This window comes from Ipomoea nil, unplaced genomic scaffold (genome assembly GCF_001879475.1).
Source record: "Ipomoea nil cultivar Tokyo-kokei standard unplaced genomic scaffold, Asagao_1.1 scaffold2283, whole genome shotgun sequence".
Classification (NCBI taxonomy): domain Eukaryota; kingdom Viridiplantae; phylum Streptophyta; class Magnoliopsida; order Solanales; family Convolvulaceae; genus Ipomoea; species Ipomoea nil.
In genome coordinates, this window is record NW_017618711.1 from 4,277,104 (window position 1) to 4,297,441 (window position 20,338).

At 32.6% G+C, this 20,338-nt stretch overlaps 3 protein-coding genes across 3 annotated transcripts; 2 read left to right on the forward strand and 1 right to left on the reverse strand.

The window, feature by feature from the left end:
- The first annotated feature begins 3,321 nt into the window (after positions 1 to 3,321).
- Positions 3,322 to 4,980, forward strand: LOC109151236 (3-ketoacyl-CoA synthase 17-like). The gene has a single exon (XM_019299158.1). It carries the CDS (start codon positions 3,385 to 3,387, stop codon positions 4,780 to 4,782), a length of 1,398 nt encoding a protein of 465 aa, XP_019154703.1. The 5' UTR covers positions 3,322 to 3,384; the 3' UTR covers positions 4,783 to 4,980.
- A 4,261-nt stretch (positions 4,981 to 9,241) lies between these two features.
- On the reverse strand, positions 9,242 to 14,837 carry LOC109151223 (putative expansin-B14). The gene is made up of 5 exons (XM_019299143.1): positions 14,603 to 14,837; positions 9,999 to 10,055; positions 9,770 to 9,882; positions 9,340 to 9,527; positions 9,242 to 9,254 (listed from the first exon to the last, which is right to left on the reverse strand). The coding sequence occupies exons 1-5, from the start codon at positions 14,835 to 14,837 to the stop codon at positions 9,242 to 9,244; spliced, it is 606 nt and encodes a 201-aa protein (XP_019154688.1).
- A 2,838-nt stretch (positions 14,838 to 17,675) lies between these two features.
- LOC109151239 lies at positions 17,676 to 19,673 on the forward strand. Its single transcript, XM_019299161.1, has 3 exons — positions 17,676 to 18,138; positions 18,541 to 18,705; positions 19,142 to 19,673. The coding sequence occupies exons 1-3, from the start codon at positions 17,793 to 17,795 to the stop codon at positions 19,468 to 19,470; spliced, it is 840 nt and encodes a 279-aa protein (XP_019154706.1). The 5' UTR covers positions 17,676 to 17,792; the 3' UTR covers positions 19,471 to 19,673.
- The last annotated feature ends 665 nt before the right edge of the window (positions 19,674 to 20,338 follow it).

The window sequence follows — 20,338 nt, forward strand, 5'->3', positions numbered from 1 at the left end:
GTTTAGGGTTATTTCGCTCAAAACAATGTTGTTTTAAGTGAAATAACCTATTTAAAAAGAAGGAAACAATAGTTATCGGCCGACTAGACTGCCTAGTTGGTGCCTAGGAGGCCTACATAATCAGCGTCTAGGCAGCTTAGGTGGCGCTTAGGCAGCCTAGTAGGCCGCCTAGATCACCGATTATGGTGATACGCTAGGCGACCAACCAGCACCGATTATGGTGATACGCTAGGCGACCAATCAGCGCCTAGCGCCTAGGCGCCAATTAATCGGTGCCTAGACGGGATTTTTGTAATACTGCATGTAATAAATAATAAGTTATAATAAGACTTTATGTCAAACTTTAATGATCACTATTCACTGAAAACTTGAGATTCACTTTCAAACACAATAAATTTATAACCCTTACTCTAACTCATCAAGTCCATAGTATATAACTTGTCATATTTGCGTTTTAAAAGAGAACATTTTTACTGGCCACTCAAACGCAGAATTTACATATATATAATGTTATTATTTATTAAGTTTAACCAAATTTACAAATTATTGGAGTGAAGAAATATCAGAGAAGCACATTAATAATGCACTCTCTCCAAGAATAGATAGACCAAATATATTGTTCTGCATCCTTTAAAAGTCTCATTGCATGCAGTCCATACCTAAAAAAATCTCATTTCTAACTCATGTCATTTAACTAGATGGAACATGATTAAAATATTATATATTTAAATAATTATGAATTCAATTTTTGCCAATATCATATTTTGGTTTGTAAGTTGAATAGGTTATTAAATAAAAGTAAAATTTACTCAGTATATACTCAAGTATGGATAATAACTACAGGTTTACCTCCTCGTCTTAAAAAAAATATATTTTTAAGAGTTAATTATTGAAAATAGTCCCTTAACGATAGCGAAATTATCAATTTGGTCTTTAATTATTTTTTATTTGTCTAATTAAGTCTTCAATTTTGAAAATTCTAATCAATTTGGTCCTCCGTTTGTTTAGCCGTCAAACGTCTGTTTAATTCTGGACCAAATTGATAATTTAGCTATAATTAAGTGATTATTTTGGTAATTATTTGAGATCAAATTGATAATTTCACTATAGTCAAGGGATCATTTTGATAATTAACTTTTCGGTTTAATAAGAGAGGAAATGATAGATGCTTGTGATGTGAAATTTCAACAACACCCTCAGATCAAACAGATTTCTGATGTTGGCCGAACAGAGGACCAAATTGGTTAAGATTTTCAAAGCTAACAACTTAATTAGACAAAAAAAAAATAGTCAAAATATTAAATTGATAATTTCACTATAATCAACGGATCATTTCGGTAATTAACTCCATTTTTAATTACTCTATATTCTACAGCTTACACCACACATTCAAAGTAACTCCCGGATTTGTCATTTTATGTTCACATTTATGAGTCCATTGCATGCATATATTGTATTTACCATGCATGCTAACACACTAACATTATATTTGTGCTAAGTTGTATACTATATTTTGCATTATCAAGACGGACTAAATGTGCATTGCATGCTGTATTTGCCAATTGGCAATTGCCACCATAACATCTGATAATACATAGTGATAAATAATAACAAATTATTACGAATTTTTTTCGCCACAAAAAAAAATAAAAATCACAATGTTTAAAAAAATCAACAATTATTGTGCTCAAATATAATTATCAAATTTCATGTGACAAAAAAAGTTCTTTTAACATATATATATAGTCCTATTTAGTAATATAATTAGCTTATCAGTCAATTTTGACATATTTGACTGTTACCTTATCAATCAATTTTGACTTATTTAACCGTTAGCTTATCAGTCAATTTTGTCTTGTTTGACCACTATTAGCTGTTTGACTTAGTTAGTAATCAATAGGAGTGTTTGATTAATTAGATTTTTGTAACGACTTATTATTCTAAAATGTTAAAATTCAAAAAGCTGTTCAAAATAACTTTTTCGATCATCTTTTTAAAAAAGTCATTTGCATGTAATCAGCTATCAACTAACAGCTAATTTACCAAACAATTTTCTACAATCAACTAATATTATCAACTAGTCAAATCCACTAACTCAATCAGTTAACAACTATTTACTAAACATCCCATTATATTCTATTTATTACAAGATTATTCGAGATTTTACATAAAAGAAATCAGGCTCTATTTGATAACAATTTGTTGGAAGAAGTTGTTAGTATATTATTATAGGTAGGTTAATAAATGGCGACAAACTAACGTAAGTATTATTCAACGAAAACTGCGAGATGAAGATTCAACATCCTTCGTGATCCATCATTCCTCCAATTCGTTAATCTTACAAATTATGTAACTCCCAATCCGGCGCCCACAATATTTTCTAGTTATTATTCGAGCGACCAAATTGGCAACTTGCAATTCGTCACTGCAACTCCAATTCTCCGCATTAAATGCATATCCCAACAACATCTATCCTAAATTTATTATCAAATATCAACAACCAAAATATTTGAGGATGATGAATCAAATGCCCCATCAATTTAATTCAGTGGTTTAGTAGGCAATATTTGAAAAAAGAGATCAAATTTTAAAATTCAACAGCATAGTTTTGAAATTATGTCCAAAATGGACAAATTCTTTGTGCGTATTGACATTTGACCTTGTCGGTTGTGCCATTAAGTTACCGTGGACAGATCCTTTGTGTGCACCGATATTTGACCTTGTCTGCTGAGCCACTGAGTTAAATTACCATGTTTGGGAGAAGTGCGCACTGGCATTTGATCATATTTGTTGAGCCACTGAGTTACGGTGAACAAATTCTTTGTGTGTACCGACATTTGGCCCTATCTGCTGAGTTGTTGTGTTTGGGAGAAGTGCGCACCGACATCTTTGTCTGTTGAGCCACTGAGTTACGGTGAACAAATTATTTGTATGTACCGACATTTGGCTCTATCTGCTGAGTTGTTGTGTTTGGGAGAAGTGCACACGACATTTGGCCCTATATGTTGAGCCACTGAGTCACCGTGGACAAATTCTTTGTGTGAACCGATATTTAGCATTGTTTACTGAGCCATTGAGTTACTATGTTTGGAAAAAGTGCATACTGACATCTGACCCTATCTGTTAAGCCATTGAGTTAGAATAGATAAATTGTTTGTGTGCATCGATATTGGATCTTATCTGCTGAATTGCCGTATTTGGGAGAAGTACAAGGATGATGAATCAAACACTAGAGCTATTATTTTCAATTTTTTTATTGCACAATCCTTTCTATAAATACCGGATTTGTTAACGCTATGTTTCCCACATTTCCCACAACAATCAATACAAACTTATAAAGAGCGCCCATTATTTGAAAATTCTCTCCAACCAACTAAAAATACGATGCCGATAATCAAAACCCTCCAGATATCCTTCTTAGCCTTATTATGTTTCACCTTCCTCCTCCACGCCGCCTTATCCTACGCCGCCGTCCTCAGCCTCCCTCATTGTCTATCCTGCGCCGTTTGCGCCCTCGTCTACTTCTTCCACCGCCTTCGCTCCCGCCCCTACCCCGTCTTCCTGCTAAATTACGCCTGTTACAAGCCGCCGCCCCACCGGAAATGTTCTTATCAGGTGGCGGAGTCGTTCGTCCGCCGCGACGAACACTTCTCCGATGAAACGTTCAATTTCATGCGTAATATTTACGCTAAGTCCGGATTAGGGGACGAGACCTACGGGCCGCCGTTTATATTTGAGAGCGGTTGTACTCCGACGCTGAAATCCGCCGTGGAAGAAGCTGAAGAGGGGATCTTCTCCTCCATTGATAGCGTTTTGGCTAAAACCCTAATTGATCCTCGGAGTATAGATGTTGTTATTGTCACGTGCGGAAGCTTCTCGCCGGCTCCGTCGCTCTCGTCCTTCATCGTGAACCGTTATGGCCTTAGACCGGACGTGAAAACGTATAATTTGAGCGGAATGGGGTGCAGCTCCGGCGTCATTTCCGTCGATCTCGCGGCGAGGATTTTGCGCGGTGGTGGTAGGGGAAAAGTCCAAAATGCCCTCGTCGTCATCACCGAGAGCATCACCTTGAACTGGTACCCGGGGGCTAATCGGTCCATGATGGTCACCAATTGCATCTTCCGGGTCGGGTGCGCCGCCGCGATAATCACGAACGACCCGACCCGGCGGCGCGGCGCCAAGATGGAGCTCGTGGAATCTCTCCGGACACACCACGGCGCCGACGACGCCGCGTACCGAGCCGCGTTCCAGGAGGAGGACGACAAGGGCATCACCGGCGTCTCCCTCACCAAAGACCTCATCAGAGTCGCCGGAATCAACCTCCGCCGCCACATCACGCTCCTCGCGCCGAGAGTCCTCCCGCCGAGCCAGCTCGCGAGCTACCTCGTCTCCGCCGCGAAATCCGCGCTGTCCGGCGGGAAATCGAAGCCGCCGCCGCCGCCGGACTTCACGGCGGCGTTTCAGCACATGTGCATTCACACGGGCGGGAAGGCGGTGATCGAGCAAGTGGGGAGAGTGCTCCGGCTCAGCGACGAGGTGACCGAACCGGCTCGGATGACTTTAAACCGGTTCGGTAACACGTCTAGTAGCCTGGTATTCTACGAGCTGGCTTATTTTGAAGCCAAACAGAGAGTTAAGAAAGGAGATAAAATGTGGATGATAGCTTTCGGGACAGGGTTTAAGGTTGGAAGTCTTGTTTGGAAATGGCTTCAAGATTCAAATCAAGAAATTGATAATCCTTGGAATGATACCATACACAATTACCCTTTAAAGGCCTGGTAGGTAGTTATTAATTAGTGAAGTTAATTTAATTTACCAAAAAAAAATAATCCCTATATATTAGAAAGAGGGAAATTGTAGTTGTTCTTTATTGTTATGTTGTATTCTTTTTTCTTTGTAACTCTAACAAAATATCAAGAAGTTGAAGATATTAGTGCATGCTGCATGTATAAAGTCATAGTAGATGTTAAAGTATATTTTATAAAAGAGTTTTCAACAAGAAGATATTTGGGGTAGTGTTTGGTAAATAGCTATTAGCTAATTATGTTAATGAGTTTAATTTGATTAATTGATAGCATTAACGGATTGTAGAAAAATATTTGATAAATTAGCAGTTAGCCGACATATGATTACATGCAAAATGACCTTCTCAAAAAATTGACAAATTGTTCAAAAAAGTTGCTTTGAGCAGCTTTTTGAATCTTAGCGTTTTGAAGCAATAAGTTATTACAAAAAAATTAATTAAACAGACATTTATATTGACTTTTTAATCAAGTCAAACAACTAATAGTAGTTAAATAAGTCAAAATTGACAAATAAGCTAACTATGTTACCAAACAGAATCAATAACTATGAATTGTCTCATAAAAGTTAGTATTTTTTTTTACCTACGCGCTACACTATATGTTTTTGTTCCGTCTCATTTTTATTTTAAGTAGCTAGATAGGTCGTTTGCTAGAATTAAGGGTCCTGTCCAGTTGAATAGTTTAATTTAGACATTCTTTTTAATTCTTATATAAGTACGGCGAATATAAAATAAAAATGTAATAAAAGCTTTTTTTTTTTTTTTTTTTTTTCAAAATATAATGCATAAAGTTTCAATAAAGAAAAATTATATTTTAAAATTTAACTGAATAATGACATTCTTTGTGTGTATTATATTTAGATACAAAATTTCGATGTCAATTTTTATCTAAAATTTTATTTTCAATTGCAATTAAAATCAATATATGAATTTTAGAAACATAATTATTAATTATAAAAATAATGAATTATATAGAAAGTATATAATATGTTTTTTAAAATTGGCCAAGGACCTTCTGGAGTCCTCTTAGCTGCACATGGCCAAGGCCGGCCCTGTTTTTTTTTTTTTTTTTTTTTTTTTTTGAAAAATGGACATGCATGTTCAATTGTTCATTATATTTCTAAATTTCTAAATTAGGTTTATATTTGTTGTGCAATGTATTATTAGCACTTGTACTGACACAACTCAAATAGTATATATAGTTGTACGGGTATAAAAATCATATGTAATTATAAAAATTTATTTGAAATTTAAAGTGTTGTTGCTTAATTATATAAAAATAAAGTAGTTGTTCATCCAAATATATATCCAATTGATGAACTGACATGATCATGAATATTATCTGATTGGAATTCATTTCATTTTTCAGACCTTACATATACAGTGCGGGATGCCTCCTTGAAATTATTAATGTTTGGGATCAAATCCAATTTTAATTTCTTTTTCCTCGAGATTGTGATTTTCCAGTATTACATCTAGTAGAGAATCTCAAGAATATCTGGGCCAATTACTTAGTTTCACTTTTTAGTTCGTTAAGCTTCTGTCACTTTCAAGTGTACCCAAAAATTAAAATTATTTCAATAAAAATTTCTAAATTTTCATAAACAAATAAGGCTATGTTAGACAAACTTAACTGAAAAGATAGCTGAAAACTGAAAAATTATAAGTTAGGAATTAAAAACTGAAGAGCTATTAAGTTAGCTGTTATGCTTGAAAGTGGTGGTAAAATTAATTTTTTGATAAGCTGATAAATGTAAAAATATAAAAAAGGACATCTTCATAAAATTTAAATTAGTTTGTTTACATATTAAAATTTAACATTTTGTCTTAAAAATTTAACATATTGAAATAAAACTATTAGCATAATCATGATCTAGCATCTCATAATGAAGTAATAATATTGTTGCGAATCTCCTTCATCTAATAATAATAATAATAATTTTGAGAATATAATAATAATAATAATAATAATAATAATAATAATAATAACAACAACAACAACAACAACAACAACAACAACAACAACAACAACAATAATAATAATAATAATAATAATCTACTATACTAATAAGAGCCCAAAAGAGAGGCCTATAATGGGTAGAAAAAATGGCGGTCAAATTTTTTAATCAAATGAATGACTCAGATTGATCAGATTTTAAATTTTCCTCAAGATTTCCTAATTTATCCTTAATGAATATGATTATCTGTTAACTTTTCCGTTAAATATTATCTTTTCCGTTGATTTGTGTTAGTTCACCGTTAACTTACTCATTGATTTTAATAAGAAATGTCTTAGGTTCGAACCCCATCCCAACCAAAATTGGCATAATTAGTACTCTATTTTACTCTTATTAAATTAAAATAGGAATAAGGGTCAAATAGGCCATCGTACTGCACACAATAATACAATTAGGCCACTGAACTAAAAAAAACAACAATTAGGCCACTAAACTAAGCAATTTCATTCAATTATTCTAATTTACAGGTTTTGTAGGTTACTAACAGGTCACCCAAATAATTTAAAATATTTTTAAAAAAATTATTATTTAAAAATAATAAATTAAAATTAAAAAAAAAAAAAAAAAAAAAAAAAAAACATTAACCGTCTCCGTCGGAGACGAGTTTCTTGTCTCCGGCCATGGACGAAGAAACTCTTCGTCTCCGGCAGAGACGAGTTTTTTTTTTTTTTTTTAATTTATTATTTTTAAATAATAATTTTTTTAAAAAATATTTTAAATTGTTTGGGTGACCTGTTAGTAACCTACAAAACCTGTAAATTAGAATAATTGAATGAAATTGCTTACCAGGACTATGTGGTCTAATGGTACCCGGGTTGGACTTCCATTTGGAAGGTTGTAAGTTCGAGCCTCAATGGAGGCGTTATTAGCTCTTTGTGTTTCAGTAGGTTGAGAAAGTATATGAACAGATACTACAATGTAATAGAGCTAGTAGCATTCAAAAAAAAAAAAAAAAGAATGAAATTGCTTAGTTTAGTGGCCTAATTGTTGTTTTTTTTGGTTCAGTGGCCTAATTGCATTATTGTGTGCAGTTCAATGGCCTATTTGACCCTTATTCCAATTAAGTAATAATTTAGTAGCTACAACAAAAAATAATACATATACATTTTTTTAATTTAGAATTATGTGTCTACAATGACTCCTCAATGACTGTGCAAAGTTGAGAGAAATTATTGAAGTCGACCATTATAAATATAGGTTCGATAAGAGATCGACGATGACAACTACGGTGGCTAGTTATGCTCTTGGCGACGTCTGGCGCAAGTTTCTGGTGGCAGTTCTTCTGGTCGGCATTAATTCTTCGGCAATAGCAATTGAATCAACAACAAATTTCTTCCTAGCAGACTCCTCTATTTGTTGTTTGTTAAACGGTAGGGTCGCCAATTTGTTAGTTAAGGAGGCCTAGTCCAAGTCTGACTGTGTGGATTATTTCTCGGTATCTTTCATTTCTATTGCTCATGTTCGGGAGCTATACACTATTATTTAATCTAATATTTTACCATTTTTGTAAAAAACAAATATACTTCTATATATATAACAAAAGTAATACACACAATGGTAGATTAAGTACAATATACATTAGTTATGTATTAATTACGATATATTAATAGTTACTATATATGTATTAATTTCAAAAAATCTAGAACTTTGAATTTTATTATTATTTTTTTAAATATCAATTAGACACTTAAAACTAATGGTTGAAAATTTAAATGATGAATTTTTAGTCGTAACTGTAGTGTTACAGTAATGTTTCAAGTTAACTTCTTAATATATATTAAATAAAAATATTTTCATATAAAATTTCAAACCAACAAATCACAGAATTGGTTACATTAATTTTATTATGATAAAATATAAATATTACACATTGAGACTTGAATTTGTGTCATTGATTTGAATGTGAGACAAATCATTGCCATATGGTACGTTAATTAATGTGCATTGCTTAATTTCTAATTTGGTATAATTTGATTTTGCAGTGTGGGCTACTAAAATATCCATTAATTATGTATTAATTACGATATATTAATAGTTAATATATATATATATATATATATATATATATATATATATATATATATATATATTAATTTCTAAAAATCTATAACTTTGGGTTTTTATTTTTTATTTATAAATATCAGTTAGACACTAGAACTAATAATTGAAAATTTAAATGATTATTTTTTTAGTTGTAATTGTATTGTTACAGTAATGTTTCAAGTTCAAGTTCTTAATATATATTATATAAAAATATTTTCATATAAAATTTCAAACCAACAAATTACAGAATTGGTTGCATTAATTTTTTATGATAAAATATAAATATTACATGTTGAGACTTGAATTTGTGTCATTGATTTGAATATGAGACAAATCATTGCCATTTAAAGTTGTACCATCCTTGAACAATGACATTCTAGCATCTCAGACTGCAAAATCAAATTATACCAAATTAGAAATTAAGCAATGCACATTAACATACCATGTGTAATAATGTTATAAAATTGAAATTACCTTTGGTATGAGATTTGAATCTTTCCGGCATTGCGCAAGGCATCAGCTTGACCCGATTTTGCTAAGGCACCAAAAGCAGTTCCACTCAAGTCAAACCAAATTGGCTCACCGTTGCATGAAGGACATTCATCTGTTATATAAATCTTCAAAGAGTTTCCTGAACATGCTGGATTTGAGGTGCATTTCACCTGAAATGTACGATTAGTTTTTCAAAAAATTATTGAATTGAATACATATAAACAAAACAAGACAAAGGATTTCGCGATCGGTGTGTAACTTAGTAAGAAATTGCACTTGATCTCATACAATATATTTACATTTTAATCTCATCATTTCTTATATAATTAAATTATCATAAAAAAAACATAAAATAAAATAAAACTATTTTATTGTATTGACATGAAAAACATGTATCTTTTAGTTTATATACCTGATAACATTGCCCACAACCTTTGTCATTCTTATATAGAGCTTGATTTCCTGCTGCTATTAAGGATTTGTACGGAGGATTGCCTACATTTCCAAATCCACAAGCTCCACCATCTACAAGACGTAATTAAAAGAGATTAATGTAGTCATACACACAATGATACATTGATACTAAAGCAACACATATGCTAATTTCATATAATATTATTGTGATAAATAAATATATTTACCAGTTCCATGTCCATTGGGTGGACCATACCATGTTGCAGTAGCGAGTGCAAATCCAGCTAAAGTTGCATTATTAAAGAGATTTCTACCGGAACAAAAGTTAAAGAGAATAAAGAACAGAATAAAAATTATGCAATGAGAAGAAGCCATAATTAGTTTTTACTTCGTGGTTGTGGGAAAAGATTTTATTTTGTTGGGAAAAATGGGCTTTGGTAGTGCTGTTTTTATACTAAAAAAATCCTATTTCTTACCATATATATATATATCATATACATAACGTTGTATGGAGTAATTACGTTATACATACATACTTACCATGACAATTCTAACAAAATCTTTTTTGAAATTTGTAATTTTTGATACTCAATAAATTAATTACTATATACGGAGTATATGTTATTATGTATTTATTATTACATTAATAGTTACTTTTAAATTATTATCATTGAGTTAATTCCATTTGTTATCCTTGATTTATAGTTGATAGTTCAAAAAATCCTTTTTCATCAAAACATTCCCTTTTTGTCTAAGTATTATTGTGCCATAACCATTTTTTGTGATTAAGCTGCGTGAGTTTGTATATAAGGTGCATGACTCTTGTGCGTGAGTTTTGTGCTTACAGTGTGTGAGTGTTGTGCTTAAGGTGCATGAGTTTTGTGGTTAAGGTGCGTGAGTTTTGTGCTTAAGGTGCGTGAGTGTGTGTGCTTAATGTGATTAGTTGCTGAAACTTAGGTGCCTGAGTAGTTGCTAAAACTTAAGGTCCGTGATTTATATGCTTAAGGTGCGTCAGTTGTGTGAAACTTAAAGTGAACCATTTTTAAAACCTTAGGTACGTGGTTTGTGTTATTAAGGTGCTTTGTTATGTGCTTAAGGTGCGTGGTTTGTGTTCTTAAAGTGCTTTGTTTGTGTGCTTAATGTGCATGTGTTGTGTACTTAAAGTGCGTCAGTTTAATGCTTAATGTGCGTTCAACCGCACAACCGCATAGGAAGCTATTCCCACACCTGATCCCTATATATATATATATATATATATATATATATATATATATATATATATATATATATAGTTAATGTCATTTTTGGTACTAACTTATTAGGGCATTGATCCTTTTCAAATTTCATCCTCCATAATAAAAATTGCCAGTTAGTAGCCACTGTTATTGGTCGTTGATGAACATTATTTATTTTATTATTTTTAATAAATTTTGTTATAATTTATAAGACAATATTTAGTCTATTTTGTATTTTCTCTTATTTACTATACTAATAAGAGCCCAAGAGAATTAGACCTATAATGGGTAGAAAAAATAGATGTCAAATTTTTTAATCAAATGAATGGCTCAGATTGATCAGATTTTAAATTTTCCTCAAGATTTCATAATTTATCTTGAATATAATTATCCGTTAACTTTTCCGTTAAATATTATATTTTCCGTTAATTTCTGTTAGTTCACCGTTAACTTACTCATTGATTTTAATAAGAAAGGTCTTAGGTTCGAACCACACCCCAACCAAAATTGGCATAATTAGTACTCTATTTTACTCTTATTAAATTAAATAATAATTTAGTAGCTACAAAAAAAAAAAAAAATACAAATGCATTTCTTTAATTTAGAATTATGTGTCTACAATGTCTTTATTAAAAAAAAAATTATTCATTATCAATAAATTAAGTAAGAGAAATAATTTCATTAGTTATATTGTATTTATTTTTCTCCTATATAAAAATTCTTTACATTCAAATTCATCAATTGATTATATTCGCTACATTGTCCCTACAATGTCTTTATTAAAAAAAATTATCCATTATCAATAAATTAATTAAGAGAAATAATTTTATTAGTTATATTGTCTTTATATTTCTCCAATGTAAAAATTTTTTACATTCAAATTCATCAATTGATTATATTCACTACATTGTCTACTATTTTTTTTGTGCACTATTTTTTAATTAAATATCAAAGTTATAATACAAAATAATCCTATATATTTATTTACCAAGTATTTTATTAATACCATGAAAAAAATTAAAAAAATATATAATTAATAAAGCCAATCATATTAACTACTTGGGGGATTTGTTGACGAAGAGAGTATTCAAATCACACAACAAATTGAAGTGAGAACTACCTCGCAATGTCCTTGTTTGACAATCAGCAATTAGCGGTTAGCGTTAGTGGATTATATTAGCGAATTTGACCAGCGAATTATATCAACGGTTGGTAAAAACATATTTGAAAAAAGTTATTTAGATTAACATGTAAAATGATCTAAGGGTATACATAATAATAATAATAATAATAATAATAATAATAATAATAATAATAATAATAATAATAATAATAATAATAATAATAATAATAATAATAATTGTTTTTAAAAAATAAAAAAATATAATTAAGCCAATCATATTAACTAGTTGGGGATTTATTGACAAAAAGTGTATTCAAATCACACAACAAATTGAAGTGAGAAACTATCTCGCAATGTCCTTGTTTAGCAATCAGCAGTTAGCTTTTCAATATTAGTATATATTTAATATTTTATGCCCTAATTTTTATTTGCTCTCCCTTATGTCCCGTATTTGGTTTCAACAATACCTATACAATTATTTTATTGACAATTATAATCAATCTTGACTATATTATCTTGCATTTGTAAATTTAGAATTGTCTATTTAAATACACAAATTTAACATTCAATTATCTATGCATGAACAATTCTAATATAATCTTGTCTTGATATACTTTAAAGTACTTATTTAAAAAAAAAATATTGGGCATTATCCCAATCGCGCAATGCGCGTAAAAAAAAACTAGTAATAATAATAGTTGCGGTGAAAGTTGCGGATAAAAGAAAAGAGAAATGGGTTTTAATTGGGAAGGTAAAAGATGGACAAAGACGGAAAAAAAAGTTAAGAAGCTACTAGCTTATTTTGAAACGCTACATAAGATAGCGTTTCAAAATAAGCTTTTATTTTAAGCTATGAGCTTATTTTAGAAACATTACCAGACATAAGTTATAACTTATTAGTAGTTTAAAATAAGCTATAAGCTTTTAAATAAGCTCTGCAAAACAAATTCTAAATTTTTTTAATATAAATTTTCTATTAAAAAACAAGAAAAAAGATAGGACTGTTTGCAAGAAGGAATTTATTTTCTTTTTAAATTACAATACCGTATGATAATTCATATGACATTGTAAAAGATTATATTTTAAGAGCTATGGAATGACTAATTGTGTAGTTGAGCTAACAACACAATTAATTGAGTCTTCTTCCTCTTTTCTCCTTGTATAATGCACTAATATATTTATCTCATCAGATAATAAGACTAACTCAACTAAATTTTAGTTGAACACCATTATTAAGCGTAGATAATATAATAATATCTCAATAATAAATGTTCAATTTAGCTATTTTTTTACGGGAAAAAAAATAGTTGAAGAGAATTGAAACAAAAAAAAAAAAAAAGTTCAATTTAACTATTGATTTAGTCTTTTAATTGACAAGAATAAATTCTTTAATTGGGAATGTGATAAGACCCACAAAGCTTGGAAAGTTGTGCCAAATAATTGGGTACTAAATAGCCGTGGCGGACCCATGAATTTTTTCAGTAACGGCAAAAAGTTAAAATAAAAGATAAAATTTGAAAAAAAAAAAAATGAAACACTTACAGGGCGTTTGGTTGGAGGGGGGGAATTATGTGGGAAAGGAATTGTAATTCCATGGGAGTTGAATTACTGGGAATAAAGTGAGAATTTAAATTCCAGTGTTTGGTTGACAGGAATAGAATTACTGGGAATTTCAATTCCAATGTTTGGTATACATGGGAATTGAAAGGGAATAAGTAGTATAAAGTCAAAAATGTCCATTATTGTTGTTAGACATTAATTTTAAGTTAAAAAAGGAAGGGGTAATGTTGACTCATCACTATCTTTTTTTCTCAGGAATTAAAATACCAGGGGGGGACATGGGATTTTAATTCCATGAAAATGGGAGAATTGCAATTCCATGGAATTGCAATTCCCTCCAACCAAACTATGGAATTTAATGGCCTTTGGAATTAGGTGGGAATTAAGTGGGAAGGGAATTTAAAATCCCTCCAACCAAACGCCCTGTTAAGAAGTATAACCATAAATATGAACAAATTACACTTTTGGTCCTGTGACTATTAGGGTACTGATAATTTAAGTACGTGACTTTCAAAACTCTCAATTTAAACCTTTAACTATGTAATTATTAGCAGATTTGGTCCTGCCGGCCAAATTGCCGACCAATTTTGACCGGAAAAATTAAAATTATTTTTATTATTTAATTATGAGGACAAATTGGTCATTTTAAAGTCTTCTTCTTCATTTCCTCCAGATATTGGGAGTTCTTCGTCTTCTTTCTTGCAACGCCGATCGGAAAAAACGGAGCTTGTGTTCTAGTATTTTAGAGTCATGGCTATTATTTCCTCGATAAAATATACACCCTTTGCACTTGTGTTCTAGTATTTCCAAAACGAAAATGTAAAATAGTCAAGAATAAAGATAAAAACTTGACCTTCACTAAACCAACATTCCATTCCCATTCCCATTGGATCCACTATCCATTATCCATTACCGGCATGAGTGTTATGTGGTCTCTTTTCTAGAAAATTTTCACCCCACATTTTAGCCTCTGCAACTGCTCTTTCCCTGTCCAAATCTCTGTTCAACATTTTTACAGTTTCCCTAGGTGAATCTTCCTTCTCAGACCTCTCCAATTCTCCATTTTGTCTCCTATTCTCCCTGAAATTCTCCCCCCACATTTTCGCCTCCGCAACGGCTCGCTCTCGCTCTGCATCCCGGTTCAGCATTCTTGCGGTTTCCCTCGGGGAGTCTTCCTTCTCCGACCCGTCCAGGTCCCATTTGCGTCCGTGATAAGCTCTAAGAAGACAACCCCGAAGCTATAAACATCCGATTTCACCGTCAATTGTCCAGCGATGGCGATGGAGTCGCAACGAGAGGAGCGGGAACTGGGGTCGGTGGCTCCGCGGCGGAATACGGCGATGGAGCGGCGGCGAAACTCGGTGCAGGGGATTGAGCAACGGATGAGGCGACTAATAGTGCCACAAGAAACATTACCAGAAACTTGGAAAACGCCATTGATGACCGTCGAGAGGAAACTATTTAAGATCGTAAATGGAGAGAAGCTTTTGTAGATCAGAGAGCTTTGGGTTGGGCGGAGATGGAGATGAAAGGTGGTATTTATAGGTTGCTCTGATCTGTTGGCTACGCAATCGTCGATATGGTCACCATGTTTATTCCGACTTGACTTCGACTTCTACCTCCCATTTTCTTCTTTTCCGTTTCCGATCGTTGTTGCAAGAAGGAAGATGAAGAACTCCCAATATCTGAAGGAAGTGAAGAAGAAGACTCTAAAATGACCAATTTGCCCTCATAATTAAATAATTAAAAATAGTTTTAATTTTTTCGGCTAAGATTAGCCTGCAGGACCAAATCTACTAATAATTATATAGTTAAAGGTAAAAGCTAAGTACCCTAATAGTCACAGGACTTCCCATAAATATTGTTGGAATAAATGTATGCCAAAAGCTAACGATGTTGAAGCAAATTGTCACTGTTCATGTAAGGACTTGAACCCAAGCCAATTTTAGACCAAAACGTGTTTCTTACCACCTTGTCTAACAAATCTCTTGTTCACATAATATGTTTTTTAATACTTATACTAACAATGTAATATATATATATATATATATATATATATATATATATATATATATATATATATATATATATATATATATATATAAGGTGGGGAGGGGGGAAGGGAGCATCTGCCCTCACTGTAGGTCTACCTCAGCTAAATAGGTTGGGAATTATTTGTTGTTAGGCTTTTTAAAATTAGAAATGTAAATGGATGGAGGGCGTGTTTAGAAAAGAGAATTGAAACAATGAGAAACACACAAGGGGACGGTGATATTCTCTTAGACCGGATATCACTTATGCAATCAATCTTCTCTCACAATTTATGTCTGCTCCACGTGAACTACACTTGCAAGCAGCACTACACATTGTTCGATATATCAAAAACTCATCGGACAGTGGTAATGCTACACAATCGTAACTGTACTTTTTGCGCTTGTATGCTTACTGTGATATTGATTGGGCCTCATGCTCAACCACGCACCAATCAACCACTTGTTATTGTGCCTTTCTTGGTACAAGTCTAATTTCATGGAAAACAAAAAAGCAATCTACTGCCTCAAGGTCCTCAGCTGAAACCGAATACTATGCAATGGCTAACGCTACTAGTGAAATCACATGGCTTCAACTATTACTCTCTGAATTAGACATTCCTACCCACCCGACGCAACTCCATTGTAACAACCAAGCATCGCTCCACATCGCCAATAACCCTGTTTTTCACGAACAAACTAAACATGTTGAGATTGATTTCCACTTTGTTAGTGAAAAGATTAATGATGACCAACTTCGCACCATCTACGTTGCTTCCGTGCAACAATTGGCTGACATATCCACCAAAGGTCTACTTCCACAATCATTTGAAGCCATCACATCCAAGCTCATGCATCACCAATCAGTTTGAGGGGGAGTATAAAGATTAAATATAAAAAATATATTCTATTAATCTCTCATTCCATATACATGCATAGGTTACATATTAGGTAGATTTTCTTTATTCGTTATTTTACCGTTATCCTCTCTGATATATATATCTATCTTTACTTGTTTATCATTGTCACATATGGAAAATATATTACAATTCTTTTCTTCTTCCTGCGTACTCTTCCTCATCTCTCTCCCTACACACAGTGTATTACATAAGATAATATTTAGGGACATAATATTATATATATACTCTCATTTTTTACTCATTGTTTACATTACACACTTTGATTCATCTAAAAACAATGGATCATAATTTTTATCATTTTCTCCAATAACATTAAAACAAGTAATAAATGTTTAATTCCTTAAGAATCCACTTATCATTTTCTCATTTTCTTTAATTTAGATTACGGCTTTGTTTGGCAAACCTATTTGAAAAGTTATAAGCTAGGAGCTGAAAGTTGAAAGTTGAAAGCTGAAAAACTATAAGCTCGGAACTGAAAACTGAAGAGCTGTTAAGCTAGCTGTTATGATTGGAAGTGTTTGGTAAAATTAATTTTTTGATAAGATGATAAATGTAAAAAAAAAAAGACTAAAAATGACATCTTTATAAAATTTAAATTAGTTTGTTTACATATTAAAATTTAACATTTTATCTTTAAAAAAAATTAACATTTTAAAATAAAACTATTAGCATAATCATGATCTAGCATCTCATAATGAAGCAGCAATATTGTTGCAAGTAATAATAATAATAATAATAATAATAATAATAATAATAATAATATTTGCAGTGAAAGTTGCGGATAAAGGAGAAGAGAAAAGTGTTTTGATTGGGAAGAGTAAATTATGTCATTTTAAAAAAATAATAAATAAAGATGAAAAAAAATTAGTAAACTAGGAGTTTATTTTGAAAACATTACCCAACAACTTATAGCTTAAAATAAATTATAAGCTCTGTCAAACGGAGCCTATATACTTATATACTCCGTAGTATTTTATAGAGTAGTATTCTTTCCATTTGAAAAACATCTCCCATGGCACCCGCTGCAACAAAATTTAAAATATTAATTTCCCGCCATTTATTCGTCAACAGTGAAGGCGTGAAAGCTGAAACCAACCCTCAATCTCTCTCTCTCTCTCTCTCTCTCTCTCTCTCTCACACTGAACACTCTGAGATGGCACCAATGCAAGCGGTTTTCATCGCCGTTCAGTGCTGCCAATGCTCCACCATGCAGGTGAAGCAGCGGAAGAAGAGCAGCAACAAGTGGATCTGCGTGGTGTGCAACCAGAAGCAGTCCGTACGCCAAGTCTTCGCTCAAGGCTTCATGGCCAAGGATGTTCGAATCTTCGTCCAGAATTTCAACATGTCTCGCCAATTCTCCGATCTCGCTCAACACGAAGAGCCTCAAACCCTAGAAGGCCCTGCAGAAGAAGACCGGTTCCCCAGCAAGAGAACCGATTGGACCGAGTACCTCGATTTTGAGGATGAATCGGTTGAAAAAGAAGATGAACAATCAACAGGTCATCTCTCTGTCTCTCATATAATAAGAAGACTTTGATAATCAAGTGAACTAGCCAGTGATCAACATAAATCGAGTAGAAATTCATGAGTTTGATTCGACTTGATTTGTATGCATTTGATAACAAATTTAAAAAAGGATAAATTTAGTGATTAGTATATGAAAAGTTGTAGACTAGAAATTTATGAATTTTATATGGCCTGATTTGATTTCCATAAGTTTGATTATTCTCATGAGTTCTATTTGATAATAATATTGATATTAAATACAAGGAAAATGAAGATGTGCATATTATACTCTTGCCTAAATTTGAGTACCAAAAACGTAAGATATTAATGAAGATGTGCATATTGTATATTGATATTTCATACAAGGCAGTTATATGAAACTGTCAAATGTACAGGGGATGGATTGGAGACTAGGATTGTGACAGAGCTTCCCAAGGCAGTTTTCAAAAGGCCAAAACTCAGCAATTATTCTGCAGGGTCTGAATCTGACTGTAAGAAGCGTTTCCGGCCAACTTTTACGAAAAGGGATACAAGAAAACAAAGCACATTCCAGGGCAAAGGTAGTACTAACTGACAAGAAAAGCATCTGGTTTAATGGTTTATGTCAAGGAGCAAAATTGGGAAAAGGCTCAAATAGACTCTTAAACTTTACTCAAAAGTGCAATTAAACACTCGAATTTGTCAAAATAAGTCAAATAAGTCCGGTTCACTAGAGAAGACGACCAGACCAGTCGCCTTCTCCATTGGAGAAGACGATCGGCTACGGTAGCCGGAATTTTTTAGTCACCGAAATTATCATCGGAATTGTCACTGGGACCCTAATGACCAGTTATTCAGGTGAATAACCGGTTATTGGGTTTAGATGGACCAAAATGACAAGTTCAAGTGTTTAATTACACTTTTTAAGTTCAGTGGTCTAATTGTACTTTCGAGTAAAGTCCAAGGGTCTATTTGGTCCTTTTCCCGGGCAAAATTTAATCAATGTTAACTCTGCAGATATTGGGATGATGGCAAAGGAGGGTCCTGACAGGGAAGATTTCACAGTAGCATCTCAAGATGTTCCATCTTGGTCTAGAAACAGGGATGCTAAAGCAAATGACAAGAAGCTCGTAAGCAAAGAACCTACAGAGGGGAGTCTGCTAACAACAGCAAAGTGGATGTCAAAGTGGAGTGAATACATAACAGCAGATGCAGATGATGATAACTTGGAGCTTGAAAGTGGGGGATGGCTTACCAGTGGTAAAGATAGATGGAACAACATTGCACTTGAGAACCCAATCAAGGATCACAAGGTAGATGAGGATATCCACCCTGATTTCACGTGAGTGCCTATATTTGCTTTTATGAAAGATTTTCCCCCAAAGCTCTATAATCCAAATATTGTGCAGTGTTTAGGAAATGCCAACCCTAATTGAGAAGTTGAATGTGGCAATTGGTCAGTAAGAGAAGAACTAACTCTTAAGTCTTAAATAGCCAATGAATTTCAAAATAATGCTCTACTCATCACTCATCAGAGCTTTGTTTTACCTGTATGGAAGCCTACCAAGAATGCCATTAAATAAGTTAGAAGAAGTAAGCATTACTTTTATCTTATTGCAAACATCAACATTTCTTATCATTCCATATTCTGTTATATTACCAATGAAACAAAATGAAATTTAGAAGGAACTGATGAAGCAAGAGCAAAGACAATCAGAACTTGGTCACCATAGGTGAAATGTTTACCTCCAAACCTAACTTGTGAGGTGGTTGGAGAAAATGTAAATTATCATGTGTACAATTTTGCAAAACTAATTTCATCTGATTAAAATGATGTCAGTTCATGAATAGTGTAAATATAACCGATAATTCCAAACTGCCGGTTCACGGATCTGGAATATAATAAACCAAAACTGCCCCTATTGTTCTGGTTTCAATTTGGTTGCTACAGTGTCTGGTTCTAGTTTTAATTTAATTGCTATGATTTGAACCGTAGTCATCCCTACACAAGTCAGTATGCAAATCATTTTTTTTATTTAACAAAACTTGCACTGTATATAGAAATGCATATGCTTTTCTGGTCTAGTCTAAATTCTATGGTGAAAAAACAACTCGAGAGCAGGAAGCATAAAATCTACAAAATAGTTATTAGTCCGTTACATTTTAGCATATCATCTGTCGCATTTAAATGGAGAATTAGTTAATCCACTTTTG